This window comes from Panulirus ornatus, chromosome 30 (genome assembly GCF_036320965.1).
Source record: "Panulirus ornatus isolate Po-2019 chromosome 30, ASM3632096v1, whole genome shotgun sequence".
NCBI lineage: Eukaryota > Metazoa > Arthropoda > Malacostraca > Decapoda > Palinuridae > Panulirus > Panulirus ornatus.
Genome location: NC_092253.1, coordinates 20,135,633 through 20,159,962, shown reverse-complemented (window position 1 = coordinate 20,159,962; position 24,330 = coordinate 20,135,633). Strand labels below are relative to the sequence as shown.

The window sequence follows — 24,330 nt, the reverse complement described above, 5'->3', positions numbered from 1 at the left end:
GCTCAAACCACCTCACACCACACATTGTCCTCAAACATCTCATTGCCAGCACATCCATCCTCCTGCGCACATCTCTATCCACAGCCCACGCCTCGCAACCATACAACATTGTTGGAACCACTATTCCTTCAAACATACCCACTTTTGCTTTCCGAGATAATGTTCTCGACTTCCACACATTTTTCAAGGCTCCCAAAATTTTCGCCCCCTCCCCCACCCTATGATCCACTTCCGCTTCCATGGTTCCATCCGCTGACAGATCCACTCCCAGATATCTAAAACACTTCACTTCCTCCAGTTTTTCTCCATTCAAACTCACCTCCCAATTGACTTGACCCTCACCCCTACTGTACCTAATAACCTTGCTCTTATTCACATTTACTCTTAACTTTCTTCTTCCACACACTTTACCAAACTCAGTCACCAGCTTCTGCAGTTTCTCACATGAATCAGCCACCAGCGCTGTATCATCAGCGAACAACAACTGACTCACTTCCCAAGCTCTCTCATCCACAACAGACTTCATACTTGCCCCTCTTTCCAAAACTCTTGCATTCACCTCCCTAACAACCCCATCCATAAACAAATTAAACAACCATGGAGACATCGCACACCCCTGCCGCAAACCTACATTCACTGAGAATCAATCACTTTCCTCTCTTCCTACACGTACACATGCCTTACATCCTCGATAAAAACTTTTCACCGCTTCTAACAACTTGCCTCCCACACCATATATTCTTAATACCTTCCACAGAGCATCTCTACCAACTCTATCATATGCCTTCTCCAGATCCATAAATGCTACATACAAATCCATTTGCTTTTCTAAGTATTTCTCACATACATTCTTCAAAGCAAACACCTGGTCCACACATCCTCTACCACTTCTGAAACCACACTGCTCTTCCCCAATCTGATGCTCTGTACATGCCTTCACCCTCTCAATCAATACCCTCCCATATAATTTACCAGGAATACTCAACAAACTTATACCTCTGTAATTTGAGCACTCACTCTTATCCCCTTTGCCTTTGTACAATGGCACTATGCACGCATTCCGCCAATCCTCAGGCACCTCACCATGAGTCATACATACATTAAATAACCTTACCAACCAGTCAACAATACAGTCACCGCCTTTTTTAATAAATTCCACTGCAATACCATCAAAACCTGCTGCCTTGCCGGCTTTCATCTTCCGCAAAGCTTATGGATCTGGAGAAGGCATATGATAGAGTTGATAGAGATGCTCTGTGGAAGGTATTAAGAATATATGGTGTGGGAGGCAAGTTGTTAGAAGCAATGAAAAGTTTTTATCGAGGATGTAAGGCATGTGTACGTGTAGGAAGAGAGGAAAGTGATTGGTTCTCAGTGAATGTAGGTTTGCGGCAGGGGTGTGTGATGTCTCCATGGTTGTTTAATTTGTTTATGGATGGGGTTGTTAGGGAGGTAAATGCAAGAGTTTTGGAAAGAGGGGCAAGTATGAGGTCTGTTGGGGATGAGAGAGCTTGGGAAGTGAGTCAGTTGTTGTTCGCTGATGATACAGCGCTGGTGGCTGATTCATGTGAGAAACTGCAGAAGCTGGTGACTGAGTTTGGTAAAGTGTGTGGAAGAAGAAAGTTAAGAGTAAATGTGAATAAGAGCAAGGTTATTAGGTACAGTAGGGTTGAGGGTCAAGTCAATTGGGAGGTGAGTTTGAATGGAGAAAAACTGGAGGAAGTGAAGTGTTTTAGATATCTGGGAGTGGATCAGGCAGCGGATGGAACCATGGAAGCGGAAGTGGATCATAGGGTGGGGGAGGGGGCGAAAATTCTGGGGGCCTTGAAGAATGTGTGGAAGTCGAGAACATTATCTCGGAAAGCAAAAATGGGTGTGTTTGAAGGAAGAGTGGTTCCAACAATGTTGTATGGTTGCGAGGCGTGGGCTATGGATAGAGTTGCGCGCAGGAGGATGGATGTGCTGGAAATGAGATGTTTGAGGACAATGTGTGGTGTGAGGTGGTTTGATCGAGTGAGTAACGTAAGGGTAAGAGAGATGTGTGGAAATAAAAAGAGCGTGGTTGAGAGAGCAGAAGAGGGTGTTTTGAAGTGGTTTGGGCACATGGAGAGAATGAGTGAGGAAAGATTGACCAAGAGGATATATGTGTCGGAGGTGGAGGGAACGAGGAGAAGAGGGAGACCAAATTGGAGGTGGAAAGATGGAGTGAAAAAGATTTTGTGTGATCGGGGCCTGAACATGCAGGAGGGTGAAAGGAGGGCAAGGAATAGAGTGAATTGGATTGATGTGGCATACCGGGGTTGACGTGCTGTCAGTGGATTGAATCAAGGCATCTGAAGCGTCTGGGGTAAACCATGGAAAGCTGTGTAGGTATGTATATTTGCGTGTGTGGACGTATGTATATACATGTGTATGGTGGGGGGTTGGGCCATTTCTTTTGTCTGTTTCCTTGCGCTACCTCGCAAACGCGGGAGACAGCGACAAAGTATAATAAATAATATATATATACATATATATATATATATATATATATATATATATATATATATATATATTCTGGAAACCCATACAAATCTTCACCTTAGCCTCCACAAGATAATGATCAGACATCCCTCCAGTTGCACCTCTCAGCACATTAACATCCAAAAGTCTCTCTTTCGTGCGCCTGTCAATTAACACGTAATCCAATAACGCTCTCTGGCCATCTCTCCTACTTACATAAGTATACTTATGTATATCTCACTTTTTAAACCAGGTATTCCCAATCATCAGTCCTTTTTCAGCACATAAATCTACAAGCTCTTACACCATTTCACATTGTTACAACAACTGCACAACACCCATGTTATACCAACTTTATTCCCCTCAATCTTGCCACATTACTTCACCTTTAGCCCTTTCAAATTACTTCACATACACTATAACCCGGTCTCGTTGCACTTTCCTATAAACCACTCAAACCACTCTCATTTCTGAGCTGCCTCCCAAAACACGGTCCTCTAACATATCTTTTCTTTTCAATCTGGTTCATCATGCACCCAATAATTCAACACCGCGACTCTTCTTCGTTTCCATTTAAATTAAAAAATACAGGGGAATTTTACTATATTAATTGAATATATATATTATCATTACATTCTATATCATATATCACAATTTTTTTTTTTTTCTGTTTTTTTTTGTCGCATGTCCGTGAGGTAGCGCAAGGAAAGCAGATGCCCAAACCCCCCTCTACACTTGTACATACCCGTCCACACACGCATATACAACCTACACGCTTTCATGTTACCCAAGCTTCACATGCCTGATTCAATCACTGCAGCACTCACCTGTTACCATCGCTCATTCCCTTATTCTTGCTTTTCACCTCTGCAGCAGCCCACACAAAATCGTTTCACTTTCCATCTTCATCTACTATCTCTCCTTTTTTCACAAATCTTGGTTACATCCACACACATTTCAGGCACCCAATTGAGCCTTCGAGAGGATACACCCTCCGCTGACTCTTTTTGTTTCCCATTTTTAGAAAGTTAAAAAAAACTACAGAGGGGAGACATTGTCTAAATTATTTACAATATTTATATATCTATCATATATAACATAATAATTTTATAATATTCTTTTTCATTTTTCTTTCATTTTTCTCGCTTCTCCGCGTTTGTTCAAGGAACACAAAATATTGCCCAACCCCCCCCATACCATTGTTCATATCCACACGATCCACACCGCTAATAACATTCCTACCAGTTTCCCATGTTCCAAACTCTTCCATGCTTGACTTCAACCACTGACACACGTCAACCCTGTATACCAACTTTCTCTCCAATTCACTTTACCCTCGCCCTCTTCTTGCACTTCTCCATGTTCAGGCCCCGATCACACAAAATCTTTTTCACTCCATCTTTCCACCTCCAATTTGGTCTCCTCTTCTCCTCGTTCCCTCCACCTCCGACACATATATCCTCTTGGTCAATCTTTCCTCACTCATTCTCCATGTGCCCAAACCATTTCAAAACACCCTCTTCTGCTCTCTCAACCACGCTCTTTTTATTTCCACACATCTCTCTTACCCTTACGTTACTTACTCGATCAAACCACCTCACACCACACATTGTCCTCAAACATCTCATTTCCAGCACATCCATCCTCCTGCGCACAACTCTATCCATAGCCACGCCTCGCAACCATACAACATTGTTGGAACCACTATTCCTTCAAACATACCCATTTTTGCTTTCCGAGATAATGTTCTCGACTTCCACACATTTTTCAAGGCTCCCAAAATTTTCGCCCCCTCCCCCACCCTATGATCCACTTCCGCTTCCATGGTTCCATCCGCTGACAGATCCACTCCCAGATATCTAAAACACTTCACTTCCTCCAGTTTTTCTCCATTCAAACTCACCTCCCAATTGACTTGACCCTCAACCCTACTGTACCTAATAACCTTGCTCTTATTCACATTTACTCTTAACTTTCTTCTTCCACACACTTTACCAAACTCCGTCACCAGCTTCTGCAGTTTCTCACATGAATCAGCCACCAGCGCTGTATCATCAGCGAACAACAACTGACTCACTTCCCAAGCTCTCTCATCCCCAACAGACTTCATACTTGTGGAGGCTAAGGTGAAGATTAGTATGGGTTTTCAGAAAAGAGGAGTGAATGTTGGGGTGAAGAAGGTGGTGAGAGTAAGTGAGCTTGGGAAGGAGACCTGTGTGGGGAAGTACCAGGAGAGACTGTGTACAGAATGGAAAAAGGTGAGAACAATGGAAGTAAGGGGAGTGGGGGAGGAATGGGATGTATTTAGGGAATCAGTGATGGATTGCGCAAAAGATGCTTGTGGCATGAGAAGAGTGGGAGGTGGGCTGTTTAGAAAGGGTAGTGAGTGGTGGGATGAAGAAGTAAGAGTATTAGTGAAAGAGAAGAGAGAGGCATTTGGACGATTTTTGCAGGGAAAAAATGCAATTGAGTGGGAGAAGTATAAAAGAAAGAGACAGGAGGTCAAGAGAAAGGTGCAAGAGGTGAAATATATATATATATATATATATATATATATATATATATTTTTTTTTTTTCTTTTTTTTTTGCCGCTGTCTCCTGCGTTTGCGAGGTAGCGCAAGGAAACAGACGAAAGAAATGGCCCAACCCACACCCATACACATGTATATACATACGTCCACACACGCAAATATACATACCTACACAGCTTTCCATGGTTTACCCCAGACGCTTCACATGCCTTGATTCAATCCACTGACAGCACGTCAACCCCGGTATACCACATCGCTCCAATTCACTCTATTCCTTGCCCTCCTTTCACCCTCCTGCATGTTCAGGCCCCGATCACACAAAATCTTTTTCACTCCATCTTTCCACCTCCAATTTGGTCTTCCTCTTCTCCTCGTTCCCTCCACCTCCGACACATATATCCTCTTGGTCAATCTTTCCTCACTCATTCTCTCCATGTGCCCAAACCATTTCAAAACACCCTCTTCTGCTCTCTCAACCACGCTCTTTTTATTTCCACACATCTCTCTTACCCTTACATTACTTACTCGATCAAACCACCTCACACCACACATTGTCCTCAAACATCTCATTTCCAGCACATCCATCCTCCTGCGCACAACTCTATCCATAGCTCACGCCTCGCAACCATACAACATTGTTGGAACCACTATTCCTTTAAACATACCCATTTTTGCTTTCCGAGATAATGTTCACGACTTCCACACATTCTTCAAGGCTCCCAGTATTTTCGCCCCCTCCCCCACCCTATGATCCACTTCCGCGTCCATGGTTCCATCCGCTGCCAGATCCACTCCCAGATATCTAAAACACTTCACTTCATCCGGTTTTTCTCCATTCAAACTCACCTCCCAATTGACTTGACCCTCAACCCTACTGTACCTAATAACCTTGCTCTTATTCACATTTACTCTTAACTTTCTTCTTTCACACACTTTACCAAACTCAGTCACAAGCTTCGCCAGTTTCTCACATGAATCAGCCACCAGCGCTGTATCATCAGCGAACAACAATTGACTCACTTCCCAAGCTCTCTCATCCCCAACAGACTTCATACTTGCACCTATTTCCAAAACTCTTGCATTCACCTCCCTAACAACCCCATCCATAAACAAATTAAACAACCATGGAGACATCACACACCCCTGCCGCAAACCTACATTCATATGATAGAGTTGATAGAGATGCTCTCTGGAAGGTATTAAGAATATATGGTGTGGGAGGCAAGTTGTTAGAAGCAGTGAAAAGTTTTTATCGAGGATGTAAGGCATGTGTGCGTGTAGGAAGAGAGGAAAGTGATTGGTTCTCAGTGAATGTAGGTTTGCGGCAGGGGTGTGTGATGTCTCCATGGTTGTTTACTTTGTTTATGGATGGGGTTGTTAGGGAGGTGAATGCAAGAGTTTTGGAAAGAGGGGCAAGTATGAAGTCTGTTGGGGATGAGAGAGCTTGGGAAGTGAGTCAGTTGTTGTTCGCTGATGATACAGCGCTGGTGGCTGATTCATGTGAGAAACTGCAGAAGCTGGTGACTGAGTTTGGTAAAGTGTGTGAAAGAAGAAAGTTAAGAGTAAATGTAAATAAGAGCAAGGTTATTAGGTACAGTAGGGTTGAGGGTCAAGTCAATTGGGAGGTGAGTTTGAATGGAGAAAAACTGAAGGAAGTGAAGTGTTTTAGATATCTGGGAGTGGATCTGGCAGCGGATGGAACCATGGACGCGGAAGTGGATCATAGGGTGGGGGAGGGGGCGAAAATTCTGGGAGCCTTGAAGAATGTGTGGAAGTCGAGAACATTATCTCGGAAAGCAAAAATGGGTATGTTTGAAGGAATAGTGGTTCCAACAATGTTGTATGGTTGCGAGGCGTGGGCTATGGATAGAGTTGTGCGCAGGAGGATGGATGTGCTGGAAATGAGATGTTTGAGGACAATGTGTGGTGTGAGGTGGTTTGATCGAGTAAGTAACGTAAGGGTAAGAGAGATGTGTGGAAATAAAAAGAGCGTGGTTGAGAGAGCAGAAGAGGGTGTTTTGAAATGGTTTTGGGCACATGGAGAGAATGAGTGAGGAAAGATTGACCAAGAGGATATATGTGTCGGAGGTGGAGGGAACGAGGAGAAGTGGGAGACCAAATTGGAGGTGGAAAGATGGAGTGAAAAAGATTTTGTGTGATCGGGGCCTGAACATGCAGGAGGGTGAAAGGAGGGCAAGGAATACAGTGAATTGGATCGATGTTGTATACCAGGTTTGACGTGCTGTCAGTGGATTGAATCAGGGCATGTGAAGCATCTGGGGTAAACCATGGAAAGTTGTGTGGGGCCTGGATGTGGAAAGAGAACTGTGGTTTCGGGCATTATTGCATGACAGCTGGAGACGGAGTGTGAACAAATGGGGCCTTTGTTATCTTTTCCTAGCGCTACCTCGCACACATGAGGGGGGAGGGGGATGGTATTCCATGTGTGGCGAGGTGGCGATGGGAATGAATAAAGGCAGACAGTGTGAATTGTGTGCATGGGTATATATGTGTGTGTCTGTGTGTGTATATATATGTGTACACTGAGATGTATAGGTATGTATATTTTGCGTGTGTGGACGTGTGTGTATATACATGTGTATGGGGGTGGGTTGGGCCATTTCCTTCTGTTTCCTTGCACTACCTCGCAAATGCGGGAGACAGCGACAAAGCCAAAAAAAAAGAAAAAAAAAAAAATATATATATATATATATATATATATATATATATATATATATATATATATATATATATATATATATATATATTCCAAAAAAGGCCCGGTCCTCTGTTCTTGACGCTACCTCGCTGACGCGGGAAATGGCGAATAGTTTGAAAAAAAATATATATATATATATATATATATATATTCTTAATACCTTCCACAGAGCATCTCTAGCAACTCTATCATATGCCTTCTCCAGATCCATAAATGCTACATACAAATCCATTTGCTTTTCTAAGTATTTCTCACATACATTCTTCAAAGCAAACACCTGATCCACACATCCTCTACCACTTCTGAAACCACACTGCTCTTCCCCAATCTGATGCTCTGCACATGCCTTCACCCTCTCAATCAATACCCTCCCATATAATTTACCAGGAATACTCAACAAACTTATACCTCTGTAATTTGAGCACTCACTCTTATCCCCTTTGCCTTTGTACAATGGCACTATGCACACATTCCGCCATTCCTCAGGCACCTCACCATGAGTCATACATACATTAAATAACCTTACCAACCACTCAACAATACAGTCACCCCCTTTTTTAATAAATTCCACTGCAATACCATCCAAACCTGCTGCCTTGCCGGCTTTCATCTTCCGCAAAGCTTTCACTACCTCTTCTCTGTTTACCAAATCATTTTCCCTAACCCTCTCACTTTGCACACCACCTCGACCAAAACACCCTATATCTGCCACTCTATCATCAAACCCATTCAACAAACCTTCAAAATATTCACTCCATCTCCTTCTCACATCACCACTACTTGTTTTCACCTCCCCATTTGCGCCCTTCACTGAAATTCCCATTTGCTCCCTTGTCTTACGCACTTTATTTACCTCCTTCCAGAACATCTTTTTATTCTCCCTAAAATTTAATGATACTCTCTCACCCCAACTCTCATTTGCCCTTTTTTTCACCTCTTGCACCTTTCTCCTGACCTCCTGTCTCTTTCTTTTATACATCTCCCACTCAATTGCATTTTTTCCCGGCAAAAATCGTCCAAATGCCTCTCTCTTCTCTTTCACTAATACTCTTACTTCTTCATCCCACCACTCACTACCCTTTCTAATCAACTCACCTCCCACTCTCCTCATGCCACAAGCATCTTTTGCGCAATCCATCACTGATTCCCTAAATACATCCCATTCCTCCCCCACTCCCCTTACTTCCATTGTTCTCACCTTTTTCCATTCTGTACTCAGTCTCTCCTGGTACTTCCTCACACAGGTCTCCTTCCCAAGCTCACTTACTCTCACCACCCTCTTCACCCCAACATTCACTCTTCTTTTCTGAAAACCCATACAAATCTTCACCTTAGCCTCCACAAGATAATGATCAGACATCCCTCCAGTTGCACCTCTCAGCACATTAACATACAAAGGTATCAAGAATATATGGTGTGGGAGGAAAGTTGTTAGAAGCAGTGAAAAGTTTTTATCGAGGATGTAAGGCATGTGTACGTGTAGGAAGAGAGGAGAGTGATTGGTTCTCAGTGAATGTAGGTTTGCGGCAGGGGTGTGTGATGTCTCCATGGTTGTTTAATTTGTTTATGGATGGGGTTGTTAGGGAGGTAAATGCAAGAGTTTTGGAAAGAGGGGCAAGTATGAAGTCTGTTGGGGATGAGAGAGCTTGGGAAGTGAGTCAGTTGTTGTTCGCTGATGATACAGCGCTGGTGGCTGATTCATGTGAGAAACTGCAGAAGCTGGTGACTGAGTTTGGTAAAGTGTGTGAAAGAAGAAAGTTAAGAGTAAATGTGAATAAGAGCAAGGTTATTAGGTACAGTAGGGTTGAGGGTCAAGTCAATTGGGAGGTGAGTTTGAATGGAGAAAAACTGGAGGATGTGAAGTGTTTTAGATATCTGGGAGTGGATCTGGCAGTGGATGGAACCATGGAAGCGGAAGTGGATCATAGGGTGGGGAGGGGGCGAAAATTCTGAGGGCCTTGAAGAATGTGTGGAAGTCGAGAACATTATCTCGGAAAGCAAAAATGGGTATGTTTGAAGGAATAGTGGTTCCAACAATGTTGTATGGTTGCGAGGCGTGGGCTATGGATAGAGTTGTGCGCAGGAGGATGGATGTGCTGGAAATGAGATGTTTGAGGACAATGTGTGGTGTGAGGTGGTTTGATCGAGTGAGTAATGTAAGGGTAAGAGAGATGTGTGGAAATAAAAAGAGCGTGGTTGAGAGAGCAGAAGAGGGTGTTTTGAAGTGGTTTGGGCACATGGAGAAATTGAGTGAGGAAAGATTGACCAAGAGGATATATGTGTCGGAGGTGGAGGGAACGAGGAGAAGAGGGAGACCAAATTGGAGGTGGAAAGATGGAGTGAAAAAGATTTTGTGTGATCGGGGCCTGAACATGCAGGAGGGTGAAAGGAGGGCAAGGAATAGAGTGAATTGGAGAGATGTGGTATACCGGGGTTGACGTGCTGTCAGTGGATTGAATCAAGGCATGTGAAGCGTCTGGGGTAAACCATGGAAAGCTGTGTAGGTATGTATATTTGCGTGCGTGGACGTATGTATATGCATGTGTATGGGGGGGGTTGGGCCATTTCTTTCGTCTGTTTCCTTGTGCTACCTCGCAAACGCGGGAGACAGCGACAAAGTATAATAAAAAAAATAAAAAAAAAAATATATATATATATATATATATATATATATATATATATGTATATATTTTTTTTTTTTTTTTTTCATACTATTCGCTATTTCCCGCGTTAGCGAGGTAGCATTATGAACAGAGGACTGAGCCTTTAAGGAAATATCCTCACTTGGCCCCCTTCTCTGTTCCTTTCTTTTGGAAAATTAAAAATGAGAGGGGAGGATTCCCAGCCCCCCGCTCCCTACCCTTTTAGTCGCCGTCTATGACATGCAGGGATTACATGGGAAGTAGAGGATGTGTGGATCAGGTGTTTGCTTTAAAGAATGTATGTGAGAAATACTTAAAAAAGCAAATGGATTTGTATGTAGCATTTATGGATCTGGAGAAGGCATATGATAGAGTTGATAGAGATGCTCTGTGGAAGGTATTAAGAATATTTATTTATTTTATCACACTTTGTCGCTGTCCTCCGCATCAGCAAGGTAGCACAAGGAAACAGATGAAAGAATGGCCCAACCCACCCACATACACATGTATATACATACACATCCACACACACACATATACATACTACACCTCAACATATACATATATATATACACACACAGACACATACATATACACACATATACACAATTCACACCGTCTGCCCCCATTCATCTCCGTCACCACCCCGCCACACATGAAATGACAACCCCCTCCCCCCGCATGTGCGCGAGGTAGCACCATGAAAAGACAACAAAGGCCACATTCGTTCACACTAAGTCTGTAGCTGTCATGTACAATGAACCAAAACCACAGCTTCCCTTCCATATCCAAGCCCCAAAAAACTTTCCATGGTTCACCCCAGACGCCCCACATGCCCCAGTTCAATCCACTGACATATATATATATATATATATTTTTTTTTTTTTTTTTATACTTTGTCACTGTCTCCCGCATTTGCGAGGTAGCGCAAGGAAACAGACGAAAGATATGGCCCAACCCCCCCCCATACACATGTATATACATACGTCCACACACGCAAATATACATACCTACACAGCTTTCCATGGTTTACTCCAGACACTTCACATGCCTTGATTCAATCCACTGACAGCACGTCAACCCCGGCATACCACATCGCTCCAATTCACTCTATTCCTTGCCCTCCTTTCACCCTCCTGCATGTTCAGGCCCCGATCACACAAAATCTTTTTCACTCCATCTTTCCACCTCCAATTTGGTCTCCCTCTTCTCCTTGCTCCCTCCACCTCCGACACATATATCCTCTTGGTCAATCTTTCCTCACTCATCCTCTCCATGTGCCCAAACCACTTCAAAACACCCTCTTCTGCTCTCTCAACCACGCTCTTTTTATTTCCACACATCTCTCTTACCCTTACGTTACTCACTCGATCAAACCACCTCACACCACACATTGTCCTCAAACATCTCATTTCCAGCACATTCATCCTCCTGCGCACAACTCTATCCATAGCCCACGCCTCGCAACCATACAACATTGTTGGAACCACTATTCCTTCAAACATACCCATTTTTGCTTTCCGAGATAATGTTCTCGACTTCCACACATTCTTCAAGGCCCCCAGAATTTTCGCCCCCTCCCCCACCCTATGATCCACTTCCGCTTCCATGGTTCCATCCGCTGCCAGATCCACTCCCAGATATCTAAAACACTTCACTTCCTCCAGTTTTTCTCCATTCAAACTCACCTCCCAATTGACTTGACCCTCAACCCTACTGTACCTAATAACCTTGCTCTTATTCACATTTACTCTTAACTTTCTTCTTCCACACACTTTACCAAACTCAGTCACCAGCTTCTGCAGTTTCTCACATGAATCAGCCACCAGTGCTGTATCATCAGCGAACAACAACTGACTCACTTCCCAAGCTCTCTCATCCCCAACAGACTTCATACTTGCCCCTCTTTCCAAAACTCTTGCATTTACCTCCCTAACAACCCCATCCATAAACAAATTAAACAACCATGGAGACATCACACACCCCTGCCGCAAACCTACATTCACTGAGAACCAATCACTCTCCTCTCTTCCTACACGTACACATGCCTTACATCCTCGATAAAAACTTTTCACTGCTTCTAACAACTTTCCTCCCACACCATATATTCTTAATACCTTCCACAAAGCATCTCTATCAACTCTATCATATGCCTTCTCCAGATCCATAAATGCTACATACAAATCCATTTGCTTTTCTAAGTATTTCTCACATACATTCTTCAAAGCAAACACCTGATCCACACATCCTCTACCACTTCTGAAACCACACTGCTCTTCCCCAATCTGATGCTCTGTACATGCCTTCACCCTCTCAATCAATACCCTCCCATATAATTTACCAGGAATACTCAACAAACTTATACCTCTGTAATTTGAGCACTCACTCTTATCCCCTTTGCCTTTGTACAATGGCACTATGCACGCATTCCGCCAATCCTCAGGCACCTCACCATGAGTCATACATACATTAAATAACCTTACCAACCACTCAACAATACAGTCACCCCCTTTTTTAATAAATTCCACTGCAATACCATCCAAACCTGCTGCCTTGCCGGCTTTCATCTTCCGCAAAGCTTTCACTACCTCTTCTCTGTTTACCAAATCATTTTCCCTAACCCTCTCACTTTGCACACCACCTCGACCAAAACACCCTATATCTGCCACTCTATCATCAAACACATTCAACAAACCTTCAAAATACTCACTCCATCTCCTTCTCACATCATCACTACTTGTTATCACCTCCCCATTTGCGCCCTTCATCGAAGTTCCCATTTGCTCCCTTGTCTTATGCACTTTATTTACCTCCTTCCAGAACATCTTTTTATTCTCCCTAAAATTTAATGATACTCTCTCACCCCAACTCTCATTTGCCCTTTTTTTCACCTCTTGCACCTTTCTCTTGACCTCCTGTCTCTTTCTTTTATACATCTCCCACTCAATTGCATTTTTTCCCTGCAAAAATCGTCCAAATGCCTCTCTCTTCTCTTTCACTAATACTCTTACTTCTTCATCCCACCACTCACTACCCTTTCTAATCAACCCACCTCCCACTCTTCTCATGCCACAAGCATCTTTTGCGCAATCCATCACTGATTCCCGAAATACATCCCATTCCTCCCCCACTCCCCTTACTTCCATTGTTCTCACCTTTTTCCATTCTGTACTCAGTCTCTCCTGGTACTTCCTCACACAGGTCTCCTTCCCAAGCTCACTTACTCTCACCACCCTCTTCACCCCAACATTCACTCTTCTTTTCTGAAAACCCATACAAATCTTCACCTTAGCCTACACAAGATAATGATCAGACATCCCTCCAGTTGCACCTCTCAGCACATTAACATCCAAAAGTCTCTCTTTCGCACGCCTGTCAATTAACACGTAATCCAATAACGCTCTCTGGCCATCTCTCCTACTTACATAAGTATACTTATGTATATCTCGCTTTTTAAACCAGGTATTCCCAATCATCAGTCCTTTTTCAGCACATAAATCTACAAGCTCTTCACCATTTCCATTTACAACACTGAATACCCCATGTATACCAATTATTCCCTCAACTGCCACATTACTCACCTTTGCATTCAAATCACCCATCACTATAACCCGGTCTCGTGCATCAAAACCACTAACACACTCATTCAGCTGCTCCCAAAACACTTGCCTCTCTTGATCTTTCTTCTCATGCCCAGGTGCATATGCACCAATAATCACCCACCTCTCTCCATCAACTTTCAGTTTTACCCATATTAATCGAGAATTTACTTTCTTACACTCTATCACATACTCCCACAACTCCTGTTTCAGGAGTATTGCTACTCCTTCCCTTGCTCTTGTCCTCTCACTAACCCCTGACTTTACTCCCCAGACATTCCCAAACCACTCTTCCCCTTTACCCTTGAGCTTCGTTTCACTCAGAGCCAAAACATCCAGGTTCCTTTCCTCAAACATACTACCTATCTCTCCTTTTTTCACATCTTGGTTACATCCACACACATTTAGGCACCCCACTCCGAGCCTTCGAGGAGGATGAGCACTCCCCGCGTGACTCCTTCTTCTGTTTCCCATTTTAGAAAGTTAATACAAGGAGGGGAGGATTTCTGGCCCCCCGCTCCCGTCCCCTCTAGTCGCTTTCTACGACACGCGAGGAATACGTGGGAAGTATTCTTTCACCCCTATCCCCAGGGATAATATATATATATATATATATATATATATATATATATATATATATATATATATATATATATATATATATATACATATATATATAAAAAAATATATATATATATTATCTCTGGGGATAGGGGATTAAGAATACTTCCCACGTATTCCCTGCGTGTCGTAGAAGGCGACTAAAAGGGGAGGGAGCGGGGGGCTGGAAATCCTCCCCTCTCGGTTTTTTTTTTTTCTTTTTTTTTTTTTTCCAAAAGAAGGAACAGAGAATTGGGCCAGGTGAGGGTATTCCCTCAAAGGCCCAGTCCTCTGTTCTTAATGCTACCTCGCTAATGCGGGAAATGGCGAATAGTTTGAAAGAAAAGAAAAGAAAAGATATATATATATATATATATTTATATTTTTTTTTTTATTATACTTTGTCGCTGTCTCCCGCGTTTGCGAGGTAGCGCAAGGAAACAGACGAAAGAAATGGCCCAACCCCCCCCCCATACACATGTATATACATACGTCCACACACGCAAATATACACACCTACACAGCTTTCCATGGTTTACCCCAGACGCTTCACATGCCCTGATTCAATCCACTGACAGCACGTCAACCACGGTATACCACATCACTCCAATTTACTCTATTCCTTGCCCTCCTTTGACCCTCCTGCATGTTCAGACCCCGATCACACAAAATCTTTTTCACTCCATCCTTCCACCTCCAATTTGGTCTCCCTCTTCTCCTCGTTCCCTCCACCTCCGACACATATATCCTCTTGGTCAATCTTTCCTCACTCATTCTCTCCATGTGCCCAAACCACTTCAAAACACCCTCTTCTGCTCTCTCAACCACGCTCTTTTTATTTCCACACATCTCTCTCACCCTTACGTTACTCACTCGATCAAACCACCTCACACCACACATTGTCCTCAAACATCTCATTTCCAGCACATCCATCCTCCTGCGCACAACTCTATCCATAGCCCACGCCTCGCAACCATACAACATTGTTGGAACCACTATTCCTTCAAACATACCCATTTTTGCTTTCCAAGATAATGTTCTCGACTTCCACACATTCTTCAAGGCCCCCAGAATTTTCGCCCCCTCCCCCACCCTATGATCCACTTCCGCTTCCATGGTTCCATCCGCTGCCAGATCCACTCCCAGATATCTAAAACACTTCACTTCCTCCAGTTTTTCTCCATTCAAACTCACCTCCCAATTGACTTGACCCTCAACCCTACTATACCTAATAACCTTGCTCTTTTTCACATTTACTCTTAACTTTCTTCTTCCACACACTTTACCAAACTCAGTCACCAGCTTCTGCAGTTTCTCACATGAATCAGCCACCAGCGCTGTATCATCAGCGAACAACAACTGACTCACTTCCCAAGCTCTCTCATCCCCAACAGACTTCATACTTGCCCCTCTTTCCAAAACTCTTGCATTTACCTCCCTAACAACCCCATCCATAAACAAATTAAACAACAATGGAGACATCACACACCCCTGCCGCAAACCTACATTCAGTGAGAACCAATCACTTTCCTCTCTTCCTACACGTACACACGCCTTACATCCTCGATATATATATATGTATATATATATATATATATATATATATATATATATATATATATATATATATATATATATATATATATATATATATATGACATGGAGAAAATGAAAGGAAGTGGGAGATCATATTGGGATGAAAGGACAGAGTGGAAAAGGTTTTGAAAGCTCAGGGCCTGAACATGCAGGAGGGTGTAAGGCATGCAGGGCACAAAATGAATTGGAATAATGTGATATACAGGGGGCAATATGCTGTCAGTGGATTGAACCAGGGTATATGCAGTGGCCTGGGACACTAAGGAAAGATTTGAGGTGCCTGGTTGAGGACTGGGAGATGTGATTTTGGTACAATACACATGACAGCTAGCAAATGGATGTGAGCAAATGAGGCCATTTCTTCATCTGTTCCTGGTGCTATCTTGTTTTTGTTGCAAATGGTGAACAAGCACAAAAATGAAATACTATACTTTTAAAAATTAATTCTCCATGAAAGGTAGGCATGCACTTGAAAACTTAAAACATTCTTGTATACCCATATATGGATTTTTAGAGAATTTTCAGATTTCAATGCATATTGTGTCCAGTGCAACCAACTTAAGTATTCTGGAAGACATTAGGACATCCAAGCATGAGAGAGTTAAAAGTCAGTTTGAGGATTTGCATGAGATACCATTAGGTCATGTAACATATCTATCACTGTTTGTGCCACCATTTTGAGTGTTAAAATTTCATCAAAGGAAAACTTACAACAGTTGGCCATGCCTAGGATTTCTGTGATTAAAAAACAATGATGTGTATTCTTTGAATTAAAGGTCATAACACTTCACATGACTAAAGAGCCATAACATCTTTTGCCATATCCCTAATAACTCAGAGATGAAAACAGCATGGATTACAGCAGTAAGATAAGAAGTTAGAGAACCACTTGTCAATATAAACTTTTGAAGCAAGCAGTCATTCTACATCATTGCAATTTACTCTACCATTTATGGTCAAAGGAACAGATGTCATCATATGTGCTTATCATTATATGCAAACAAATGACGGTACACACAGTTAATGATTTTTTCTAAAAGCTTTATGTAATCCAAGGGCTTCTGCAACTCCAAGGGTATGCAACCTCTGGTAGCAGGGAAATGATGGACTCTGCACAGTGAAGATTCCTCAACACCATTGTATTTTTTCTAAAGTGAATCATAACCATCAATCAATAACCCTAAGAACCTCTTCAGGGACTACTGTAGGACCATTCCCAGGTATCTAAAACACTTAACTTCCTCCATGTTTTCTCTATTCAAACTCACATCACAACTAACCTGTCCCTGCTAAACCTAATAACCTTGCTTTTGTTGACATTTACTCTAAGCTCCCTTTCACACATTCTTCCAAGATCGGTCACCAACTTTTGCAGTTCTCACTAATATCTGCAACCAGTACTTTATCATCAGCAACCAACTACTAACTTATTCCCAAGCCCTCTCATGCCTCACAGACAGCATGCATACTCACCCCTCTCTCCAAGACTCTCGTATTTACCTCCCTCAGTACCCCATTCATAAACAAACTGAACAAACAATACTGACATCACACACCCCTACAACAGGCCAACCTTCACTTGGAACCATTTACTTATCTCTCTTCGTACTTGTAGCACATGCCTTACACTCTTGATAAAAACTTCTCACTGCTTCAAGTAGCTTTCCTCCCATAGTGCATACTCTTAAGACCTTCTCCATGGCAGCTCTATCAACCCTATCATATGCTTTTTCCAGATCCATAAATCCCACATACAAATCCATCTTTTTCTCTCAGTATCTCACACACATTCTTTAAAGCAAACACCTGATCCACCTGTCTTCTACCACTTCTGAAACCACGCTGCTCCTCCCCAGTTTGAAGCTTTTTACATGCCTTCACTCTATCAATCAAAATATTCCCATACAACTTACGAAGTACACTCAACAAACTTATCCATCTGTAGTCCTTTATCCCCTCTTGCTTTTAAGCAATGGCACTAAACATGCATTCCATCAATCCTCAGGCACCTCACCACAATCCATACATACAATGAAACTCCTTAGCAACCAATCAAAAACAAGTCATCCCCTTTCATAATAGACTGAACTACAATGGTATGAATTACCAGTGCCCCTAGTTATACCCTTAATTGCCACATTCCCCATTTTTGCATATAAAGCATCCATCACTAATACCCAATCCTATGCATCAAAAATGCATAGTCAGCTGCTCCCAAAACACTCACTTCTCATTGTCTTTCTTCTCAAGACCAGATCCATAAGCACAAATTATGCCCCATCTCTTATACTCCATTTCCATTTTCATACACATCAGTCTCAAGCCTGCTCCTTTCACTTTTTCAAACACCCACAACTGTTTCAGCAGCAGTGCTACCCCTTCCTTACCTCTCACCCTCTTACTAACCTCTGACTTTGCCTATAAGACATTTCTAAACCTTTTTTTCCCCTTACCCTTGAGCTTTGTTTCAGCCAGAACAGGAACATCCAGGTTCCTTTCCTCAAAGAAACTACCTATCTCTCCTTTCTTCTCATCTTGGTTACAATCACATACATTCAGAAATCCTAGCCTAAGCCTTGGAAGAGGATGAGCACTTCTTGCATGAATTCTTCTGTTCCATCTACTAAAAATGGAAATACATGATGGGGAGGGTTTCCATCTCCCAACTCACACCCCTCTTAGTCAACTTCTACTTCATACTGGGAACACGTTGGTCAAATTCTTTCTCTCTAATCCTCAGGGATATATATTCTATGCATTCTCTATGTATCTACTTATCATCTACAAATACAAACCTTTCTTTCCATGAACAAATGAAAAATAAACTTATATTTACTAAAATATAAACATTAACAGAATTTCTTTATATTTGATAATAGAAGTTGTCATATAATTTTGGATTCCCACCGAGACAACACAATTGCACTCAGATGATTTATGGGTGACTGTGATACGTGATATTTTTCCAGCAGCACTATCAAGGTGCAAATGACATTTATGGATAAAAGATGGAATCATACATTGGCTAGGCATATAATTTGTGAAACAAAAACTTAAATAGTGAACTTAAGACAACAGCAGTGAAACACATACCAAATGACAACTAAAGTAGTTTAAAGTTTGTGCGAGAGGTACAAAATTTCTTCATATCAGCAATCATAATGCTTAATTCTGTCTTAACCAAATTCATACTTATGCCAAATGACAAATCCCATCACTAAAAACTTACTTCTACCAAAGGAGTCTCTTCCATCTTCATGGAGCTCCGGCACATCTGTGGAAGCTGGCCACATCCACTAGTTACTATCATAGGTGATAAAGGCAGTGATGTGTGTGCATCTATGTGCCAAGAGTGATGGGAAATTAAGTGGTGATCAGTGTCTTTATTACGATAGTCGTATTATATGCATGAAGGGTCTTGGGATATGATGAAATGGTGTATGTAGTGTTGAAGGGATGGGAGATGTTCAGAGTGTAGCCAGGAAAGTGTGAATCATGTGTGTGTCTGGGGAATGCGGCTTCTAGGGGGAATATGTCTGATGGGTTGGAGTTTATCAGTGAGTTAGGAGGGCAGTTGTTTACTGCATATCATGTTACTCCAGTATTAATGTGTTTTATCACTGCTAAATTCATTGGGGGTAGGGGAATCTATTAGCAAGAGTAAGCTTTTTATCTCTACTTGGGGTTGGTGGTTAATCATGAAGTGGTTTGTGTGGGTGGGATGGGTTTAGTGCTGTGACATAGACCAGAGTGATAAGGCATGTTGAGGTTGGATTGTACTGGGAGGATCTTTGTTTCAATGTGTTGGTGTTGAATGTTTGTGGTCACAAGACAGCTACTGACTGTTCTGTGAGAACTATTTTGTGTGGCTTGCAGCTTTGTAATATTAGCTTTTGAGAGGACAGATGACATGGCAGGTGAGGTGGAGCATATGAATTGTTAGAGAATGTTGATGGATTCTTTTCTCTCATCCAAACCTCTTGCCAGTTAGTGTTCTGAGGGCAATGGGTGTGTGTGTTGCTTATATGCTGATGTTATTGGAGTGGGGAGTAAATGCTATATTTTTTTTTTTTTTTTATACTTTGTCGCTGTCTCCCGCGTTTGCGAGGTAGCGCAAGGAAACAGACGAAAGAAATGGCCCAACCCCCCCCATACACATGTATATACATACGTCCACACACGCAAATATACATACCTACACAGCTATCCATGGTTTACCCCAGACGCTTCACATGAATTGATTCAATCCACTAACAGCACGTCAACCCCGGTATACCACATCGCTCCAATTCACTCTATTCCTTGCCCTCCTTTCACCCTCCTGCATGTTCAGGCCCCGATCACACAAAATTTTTTTCACTCCATCTTTCCACCTCCAATTTGGTCTCCCTCTTCTCCTTGTTCCCTCCACCTCTGACACATATATCCTCTTGGTCAATCTTTCCTCACTCATCCTCTCCATGTGCCCAAACCACTTCAAAACACCCTCTTCTGCTCTCTCAACCACACTCTTTTTATTTCCACACATCTCTCTCACCCTTACGTTACTCACTCGATCAAACCACCTCACACCACACATTGTCCTCAAACATCTCATTTCCAGCACATCCATCCTCCTGCGCACAACTCTATCCATAGCCCACGCCTCGCAACCATACAACATTGTTGGAACCACTATTCCTTCAAACATACCCATTTTTGCTTTCCGAGATAATGTTCTCGACTTCCACACATTCTTCAAGGCCCCCAGGATTTTCGCCCCCTCCCCCACCCTATGATCCACTTCCGCTTCCATGGTTCCATCCGCTGCCAGATCCACTCCCAGATATCTAAAACACTTCACTTCCTCCAGTTTTTCTCCATTCAAACTCACCTCCCAATTGACTTGACCCTCAACCCTACTGTACCTAATAACCTTGCTCTTATTCACATTTACTCTTAACTTTCTTCTTCCACACACTTTACCAAACTCAGTCACCAGCTTCTGCAGTTTCTCACATGAATCAGCCACCAGCGCTGTATCATCAGCGAACAACAACTGACTCACTTCCCAAGCTCTCTCATCCCCAACAGACTTCATACTTGCCCCTCTTTCCAAAACTCTTGCATTTACCATTTATAAATGCTATATGTATGTGTTAAACATGATACCTATAATGATTGTATTTTGCTCACCAAGAGTGATTGTCCATTCATGGGGACTGGAGGGTATGAGCTGATGTCATGTTTGTCTGGTGTTAAAGAAACAATTGAAGACTTCTGTGGAGATGAAACATTCTGTTCTGAGGGAGCCATTGTTTCAATTGTGTAATGTAGTGCTGCATGTCTACTATTCTTACTGTGGTGTCTGGGTATTGTGATGTGATCGTGAGGTCATCTCATCTACATATAAAAAGACTTTCTTGTTGTGGTTTGCTAGAGGCAATGGGAGGTTGTGATGATAACTAACATAAAGCTGTGTATACATGAGCTTAGAGATACTATGCACATCAAAAGCAACAATTATTCTTGTAGTTAATCTATGAAATACAGTGAGTGAGTCATAAAGTAATATCTCACCTTAATGACCCTTTAAGACCTGAAACTTGACCACTCAGATTGTGAATATGAGTGGAAGTATCAGTTAACTTCTCTGCCAAATTCTTCTTTTCCTGTCTTGCTGCACGCATTTTTCCCTTCATGTTTCCAGAATCTTGACTATAGGCTGCACGTAATTCTTCAAATAATCTGTAATGAAATTCATGGAAATTAACCCTATACCCCATTTTATTGATTGTGATATGAGAATCATTCAGAAAAATGTAACACATTTCATTAAACTCAAACAGTGGGTCCAATTCTTGTCAGTAAACTTTGGCACTGTTTTTTCATTACCTTTGGCATTCATCGACTGCCAACTGGTGTTCTTGCTTTGTGACAGTCCCACGTAACTCTGCTTGTAAAGCATGACACTGTTTCTCCAATTGTACACATTCAGCTTTCCAAGCATCCACATCAGATGACAGCCTATGGTTCCTGATGTCATATTCTTCCAATCTCTTTTTCAGTCTTGTTACTTTTTTGAGAGGAAGAAGCAAAATAGCTGAAAAATCGCTTCATTATCATGCTACCATATAAAACAAAATGAGTTATTGACTTGTATATTCTGGTGTGTGTGTGTGTGTGTGTTTCTCTAAAAGATCATATAATCACAGTCATTTCTATATTCTCCTATTGAATATCACTGTAATGATATGCTATCACAAATCACTACAAACCAACTTGCATGACACTTTACCTTCATTTTGATGATCCCCTGTCTCCTGCTGTTTCTGTTGGCCAAGGGTCTGTAACTCTTCAAGTAAAATTTCTCTTTCCTCTAATAATAGCCTAGCATCAGCAGCAACCATCTCTGCATCTTCACTTCCAAGTGGAACCTAAGAATCACAAAGTAACTTCTGCTATGTCTATCATTATCATTATCTTCAAATGCATTAAATTATTTATCATAATTCACTGTTCTGGCTTTGGGTGAAACAGAGAAAGAATGATTTGGGAATGTCTTACAGATAAATTTAGGGTCAGCATAAGGGTAAAGGCTAAATACAGTAAAGCATTTCTGCTGAAGGGGTTGTAAAAAATTATAAAAGAGTGTAAATTACTAAGCTCCAGACTGATGCAGAGAAAAAATAAAAAAGTGTAGATGATTATTAGATATCATGCACATGGCAACAAAAAGGATAATGAAGAGAGGCAAGTGGTTTGGGTGCAGCTGAGTGAGTGCAGCAGCAGTTCTGATCTGAAAGATCAAGTATTAGTAAGGGGTGATTTGAATACAAAAGTGGGTTATGTGATAGATGAGGGTATAATAGGGTGACATAGATATCTCTCTCAATAAAAGATATTCTCTCTTGCATTTTTAACCCTATTGACTCATACGCTGATGATTCCCCTTTAATACTTTAGCTCACTTTTCCTTCTCTCCTCCTTTTAATACTTATTTTCTTTCCTTACTGATCATATTTCCTCTCTCAGTTCAGACATTTCCAGCATTTTAAAATCTCTCTGTATCTCTGAAGCCTGTTCCCAACTGGGACTCCCTCAAAGGAGTGGCCACAGCAATAGTCTCCATAACTGATAAACACCCTTTATCTCTTTCTCAGAATCCTATGTTTCTTATTCAAATTCAAAACACCACAATTAAACCATTCATAATATGAATGAGATGGGGATAATAATATCTCCCTCTCTATCCTGGAACCTTCACATAATTAACATCACAGAGTCTGTTTGTCAAAAGCTGAGAGTGTTGTAGAGGTGCTGTAATCTTTTTCATTTTATGTTTAACTAAGGTTGTACAGGCAACTCAATGCCCTAATCAAGGCCATCTCATCAATGCTATACATTTTTTGTCATACTTGATTGCCATTTCCTAAATTAGCGAGAGAGCAAATGGTACATGTAGGGAAACATGTTTATAGATTAGGCTGTGCAGAAGAGGGTAGATGTGTAGGAAATGAAATGTTTGAGGACAATATGTGGTGTGAGGTGCTATGATCACATACGTAATGTAAGGGTAAGTGAGAGATGTGTGGTAATAGAAAGTATGTGGTTGAGAGAGCAAAGAGAGTGTGCTGAAATGGTTTGGACACATGGAGAGAAAGGATGACGAAAGGTTGAAGAGGGTCCTGAAATAGTTTAGACATATGGAGAGAAAGAGTGAGAAAAGGTTGACAAAGAGATATATGTGTCAGAAGTGGAGTGAACAAGGAAAATGGGCAGACCAAATTGGAGATGGAAGGATGGAGTGAAAAAGACTTTGAGCGATCGGGACCTGAACATGCAGGAGGGTGAAAGGTATGCATGGGATAGAATGAATTAAAAAGAGAGTAAATGTGAATGAGAGCAAGGTTATTAGGTCCACTAGGGAAGCGGGACAAGTTAACTGGGATGTAAGTTTAAATGGAAAAAACTGGAGGAAGTGGAATGTCTTAGATATATGGGAGTGGACTTAGAAGCAAATGGAACCATGGAAGCGGAAGTGAGTCACAGAATGGGGGAGGGGGCAAAGGTTTAGGGAGTGATGAAGAATGTTTGGAAGGAGAGTACATTATCGCAAAAGGCAAAATTGGGTATGTTTGAAGGAAAATTGTTCCAACAAT

At 41.9% G+C, this 24,330-nt stretch overlaps 1 protein-coding gene across 4 annotated transcripts in view; it reads right to left on the bottom strand.

The window, feature by feature from the left end:
- Window positions 1-24,330, bottom strand: part of LOC139758449 (uncharacterized) — a 74,162-nt gene that overhangs the window by 33,148 nt on the left and 16,684 nt on the right. For all 4 annotated transcript variants that reach the window (XM_071679895.1, XM_071679894.1, XM_071679893.1 and 1 more), the window contains exons 6-8: window positions 22,467-22,605; window positions 22,064-22,244; window positions 21,749-21,916 (exon numbers count right to left, since the gene is read on the bottom strand). In XM_071679895.1, the coding sequence (XP_071535996.1) occupies window positions 21,749-21,916; window positions 22,064-22,244; window positions 22,467-22,605 (488 nt within the window). The remainder of the gene's footprint in view (window positions 1-21,748; window positions 21,917-22,063; window positions 22,245-22,466; window positions 22,606-24,330) is intronic.